The 6,005-nt window shown below is 37.1% G+C and overlaps 1 protein-coding gene across 4 annotated transcripts in view; it reads left to right on the plus strand.

The window, feature by feature from the left end:
* ddr1.L (discoidin domain receptor tyrosine kinase 1 L homeolog) overlaps positions 1 to 4,270 on the plus strand; it is a 47,158-nt gene extending 42,888 nt beyond the window's left edge. For 3 of the 4 annotated variants that reach the window (XM_018228764.2, XM_018228766.2, XM_018228765.2), the window contains one exon: positions 935 to 2,037. In XM_018228764.2, coding sequence (XP_018084253.1) covers positions 935 to 1,093 — 159 coding nt within the window. In that variant the 3' untranslated portion in view covers positions 1,094 to 2,037. 4 annotated transcript variants of the gene reach the window in all.
* Positions 4,271 to 6,005: the final 1,735 nt, after the last annotated feature.

Below are 6,005 nucleotides of genomic sequence, written 5' to 3' on the forward strand. Positions count from 1 at the left end.
CTGAGCATGCTCTTGCCCAGGGCAATGAGGTTTAAGCTGAAGGCAGGAAGTCTGATACAGAAGCCCATGTGTACACAATAGAAGGAAAGAAATGCAGTGTTTCTTTTGACAGAGGACTCAGAGCAGCACTACTTTGGGGGTTTACTGGTATATTAAGATGGACCTTTCTGATAAGGCTTACTTAGTTTTAACCTTTCCTTCTCCTTTAAAACTGTAGAGCCTAGGACTCCAAATCAGCAACAAGTTGATGTTTAAATGAAAAAAGGTGCCTAAATACACACATATGTCCACTCTGGACTACAAATGGAACAGATATTAATTATCTAATAAATAAAAAAAGAGCAGCTGACTGGCCAAAGTGTTGCACATATAAAAGTGCAGGGGTGTACCTATTATAGTTAAAGAACAAAAATACAGGATCATTTACATGGAGAAAGCTTTTGTAACTTGTATCTGTAGTGTCCAGTGCCTAACTGCCTATTTTTCATGACTTTGGTATAAGACACTTGGTCATGATTAAGTATAAAGCGCAAACTAAATTATAAGCAAATAAAGGGTAAGTGAATGGCCATGCCTCTCCACTTTGACACCCATAATCCCGTGGGTGCAGCTTGTGTGTGCTCTTGTACCTATATCATGGCAGAAATTGCACTGGTGGAAGGTAAAAAGCTTTCTAGAGGCAGAAATTTGAATTGAGGAAAAAGCATGACAGTTTGCCTCTTGGCAATTTTTGGTAAATGTGCTTCAGGAAAGAATGATGGGTCTGAAGACTGAATAGGAAAAGATGTAGAAGGTTGCACAGCAAAGACTCTTGGGAGGGTTTTATGAAATTCCGCAGTGGAGAAGGTTTAAGAATGAGGCAAGTTTGCTATTCAGTATTAATAAAGGAGCAAAAATCAACCTATTATCACATGCTTTCTCTCTAAACCTGCAGATATTCCTCTTCCGACCGCCACCTTGTCCTCAGCCTCTGTATGAGCTAATGCTTCAGTGTTGGTCCAGGGACTGCAGAGAGAGGCCCTCCTTCCAGGACATCCATGCCTTGATCACGTCCCATCTCCTCTGCTGTTCTACTGATGAGCTAAAGGAGTAGTGTCAGCAGAGCTGGCTGTACAACAGCCCAAGGAAGAATGCAAGAACACACAGTAGCACTAGGCCAATAGTTGTAGGTCACAATATGGCATAAATACAGCTCAGTCTTCATCTCTATAATAATATAATACCTCTTGTTACTTACCAAACACAGAACCTAGCACCCCTCCCACAGTCTTATGCACTGTTTGTGCTGCCCACACTTACCTCCAGCAGTGCACACTAGAGAAAATGTAGCCTTTATGTGAATAGCCTGTTGCAGTCCTAAACACTGGATGTGTTGTAACAACCCCACTGCTATAGGTTTGGAACATACACTGTAAATAGAGTTGCCACCTGACCGGTATTTTACTGGCCTGGCCGGTAAAAATGATGGTTGATCCCAATGTTATTAATAGGGAAAAATAGATAAATATATAGAAAGGCCGGTATTTTTTTCCAGAAAAGGTGGCAACCCTAACTGTAAACTTTTATTGTCCCTTCGGCCAATTACCTATATGAAAACCATTGTGATCTGTTATCATGGGCCAAATTCCCACAGAAACATCTCTTCCTAATATCACATCCTCCTGTGTCTATATTATATGGGCTGTCAAGCATTCTAACTAATGTAATTCGGCACAAAGAGAACAAACCAGTGATCTGTGGAAGTCCATCTTGGGCCACAATGCAGTTAGTTGGAGTAGGCTGGAATGTCCAGGGCAAAATTCATAAAAGGTAGAGAGAGATCAGAATTGGAGCCAAATGGAATAAAATGTTATTTTACTCTAGAAAATAATCAAACACCTAGTTCACCAAGGTCTTAACTGTGGTTGAAGATTTTTTCAAAGCCTTTTTAACTCCATTTATGAATCGGACATTAATGAGAGAAACAAGTCTAGTTCTGAAAGATCCGTATGATTCTTAGCTAGTGCTCCAATTCATCAAAGTGGTGTCTGCCCATTATCAGCACAAGTGTACAAAGATGCCTTATTTGCAAAACTGGATTGAGACATCCTATTAATGAATATTTCCAGTTGTAACAGACTCCTTTGTGCATGACCCCACTGAAACATAATGGAGTGCTTAAAGCAACTGTTAGGGGTGGTTCACGTGTAAATTAACTTTTAGTATGTTATAGAATGACTAATTCTATGGAAATTTTCAGTTGGTCTTCATTTCTTTTTATAGTTATTTGCCTTCTGACACTTTCCAGCTTTCAAATGGGGGTCACTGACCCCACCTAAAAACAAAGGCTTTGTAACAATACCAATTTATTGTCATTGCTACTTTTTATTACTCATCTTTCTATTCAGTTCCTCTCCTATTCATATTCCAGTCTCTTATTCAAATCAGTGAACCCTAGCAACCTGATCTTGCAAACTGGAGAGCTGCTGAATAAAAAGTTAAATAACTCAAAAAACGCAAATAATAAAAAATGAAACTCATTTGCAAATTGTCTCAAAATATCACTCTCTACATGATACTAAAAGTAAATTCAAAGGTGAGCACCCCCTTTAAGGACTGCGTTATAGAATAAACTACACCACAGACATAATGTGCATACTTTCTTTCGCTTGTTTTTCTGTATTTGAACAATATTGTCGTCTGTTTGAGAGCCAGGGTATTGCACTGGTATTGAGCATCTCTTGTGATCTTTCCATGTTATTCTCAACACAAAACGCACCCCTAGAGTCACTACACTGCCATCACAACAGATTTTTTTTTTTTGCACATTGTGAATTATAAGTAAAAGAAAATGTATGCAAACTATGCTCATGTTTCTATGTTATGTCAACCTGAAACCATCATTTAGAGTCCGATTTATCAAAGGTCGAATTTCAAATCCATGCGAGTTTTTTTTGTAACTCTAATAAATTCGAATATACTCGACATTCAATTGGGAGGGTATTAAAAGAGAAAAAATTGAATATCTAAAACTCAAACGAATATTACCAACCTGAAAACTCGAATCGAATTCGACTAATCTCAAATAGAGTTTTTTCTTCAAAAAACAAAAACTTAAATGTCAGGAGCGCTAATAACATCTTCAAATTGGCCATTGGACCTCTCCCATTGACTTATACATGAACATGGCAGGTTTAAGGTGGCAAATAGCTGAATTTGAATTATTCGCAGGGTATAGGTTTGATAAATCTCAAAATTTGAATGTAAGCTTTCTCTTCCCTTCCCTGTGTTTGTTTCTGTTTTACTTTAGAATGGAAGTCTTATTATTATTATTATCAATGAAAAGAGGTAAAAGCCTATGGTTCCCTGTCATTCCCATGCATGTACATATTTACAGAATGCATCTATACCCAGTCCATATTATACAGCACATGTTTTGTGTAAGGTTACTTTATGTTTGTTTTATACCTACATCTGCTCTATCAATGCACTGGATAATGAAAGTTTTTTTTTTTGTCTTTTATTCAATTTGTATCAGTCTACTATTTGCCAGTGTACAGTGCCAGTTAGCAGATTCATTTACTAACACTCCATAAACAGAATGGCCACACTTTACAACTGGAAAAGACTAGTAGCACTTTTGCAGATGGTCATTGTATTTTTAATATTGGACTTTTGGTGTCACTTTTGTAATCTTTGTCAATTTCACATTGGACACTTCAATTGATTTGAGAATCTGTACAATAGATGATTCTTCCACCAATGCACACAAATGATTTCTTGGAATTCTGCGCCTTCTTGTCAATGGAGAAATGATAACAGTGGCAATATTTCTCAGGAAAAACTGCCATTATGAACTGATTTAAAGACTTTGGAATGTGACTGGTGCAGTACAGATGAAGAACCGAACAGAAGATTCTCAGACTGAATCGGGATTCCCAAAATCTCTTGGTGGAAATGATCCTATAAATTTGCAGCTTTGCGTTTGCATTTTCCTTTAAAGGAATTTTCCAAAAATTCTCTCCATCTTACCCATGTGGAATGGACCATGAATAGTTGAGTGGAGACTAAAAAACATTATTTTGACCATAAAGTCCGACTTTTTGGTTAAAACAGGACAGTAATTTTAAGGGTTTTTGACATTTCCCTGCCCTATGCCTTTGTGTGTGTATATATAGTACTGGTAATTTAAATTGATCATTGATGTTGTGTTACAATTTTTATATGACGTTAATATATAGAGATTCGATAAGAGGTTTTACTAATAAAATAAAGTCTGCTTTTTTCTAGATTCTTTTAGAATTGGGAACTCTGTTTTTTCTCCCTCCCCATAGTGTTTTTATACTATATATGGCTGGAAGGTGGGAGAATTTAAATGAAAAATGAGGGAGTGGAGGGATGGGAGCAGCAGATTATACTGTGGAAGATTGGTTAGAATGGGACCTGGGCATAGGAGGGGGAAATAAAAGTGAAGAGGTTGGTGTTAACGCAAAAAAAACAAAAACAGTATAAAGAGGAACAATTGAACCTGTCTATACTGTTGGAGTGTGTGGAGACAAGAACCTATAGCAACTTGTTAGGCTTTGACTGTTGATGTGTTATGGAAGCTCATCAGTGGGTGTAGGCTCGTAGGTAGGGTGCCCATGATATAAAATTATACACATCAATTATTATGCAAGTGTATTATTATTATGTCTGGAGACTAATTTTAGACGTTAAACACATTTTTAAATAATAATGGGATCAATTTTATTTATTTTTTGTTCAAGTCTGACATAAGAGTAGGCATCCTTTATTCTACAACCCCCATTCATCTTCACTGTATGACCTTGTGGACATAAAAATTAGAATACAGGTCCGTTATCTGGAAACCCACTATCGAGAAAGCCCTGAATTACAGAAAGGCCATATCCCATAGACCCCGTTTTATCTAAATAATCCAAATTTTTTTTAAATGATTTCCTTTTTCTCTGTGATAATAAAATCGTACTACTTGATCCAGACTAAGATATAATTAATCCTTAATGGAAGCAAAACCAGCCTATTGGGTTTATTTTAGGTTTCAATTATTTTTTAGTAGACTTAGGGGCATATTTATCAAGGGTCGATATTTGAAAAACGTTGAAATTCGAATTCAAAAAGACCAACCGAAATTAAGTCGAAGTTTCCGATCGAAAACGTACGATTCGAAGTATTAGCGCATTTGATCAAATTCGAATCAATGTTTTTCTCAAAAAAGCCTTCGATTTTTCAAAGTCCACCAATTGACTCCAAGTAGGTTCTAGGAGGTCCCCCATAGGCTAAAACAGCAATTAGGAGGTTTCAGATGGCGAATGGTCGAAGTCGAATTTTTAAAGAGACAGTACATGATAAATTTCAATATTTGCAGTTTTTTTTTTCAAATTTGAATCGAATTTGGAGTATTCCCTAGTCGAAGTACACAAAAAATATCTTAAAATTCGATTTGTTTTTTAATTCAAAAATTCTCCTCAACCCTTGATGAATCTGCCCCTTATGGTATGAAGATCCAAATTACAGAAAGATCCCTTATCTGGAAAAGCGAAGGTCCCAGGCATACTGGATAGCTGGTCCCATACCTGTAGTCACTTCTAGTGTTGGCACAAGTGCAATGCTGGGAGCCTGTTAGGGATTGGGAAAGGGCCCCCTATTGTGGATTACCATATTATAAAATGTTACAAGGCTTGGTTGCACTAGGGTCAGGTGTTGGTGGAATATACGTAGGTCAGGCTTAGTCAATTACAGGAGGCAAATAATCCTAATGAAGATTTGTATTGGCACCTGTCAGAATGCTAAATATGTGACCCGTTGAAACAATGCAATAGTGCCTTACACCACCCATAAGGCAACATCACAATATGGTCTGTTTATGGGAGATTCACTGCATTAGAAGATCACCTTTTCTTACCAGACCCTCCAATACAATACAAACGTTCTGCCAGCTAGAGTTCTCAGAAATTGCTAACATAATATATTATCTGCAATCTTCTAGACTCTAATAACAAACT

Source organism: Xenopus laevis, chromosome 8L, assembly GCF_017654675.1.
Source record: "Xenopus laevis strain J_2021 chromosome 8L, Xenopus_laevis_v10.1, whole genome shotgun sequence".
Lineage (NCBI taxonomy): Eukaryota > Metazoa > Chordata > Amphibia > Anura > Pipidae > Xenopus > Xenopus laevis.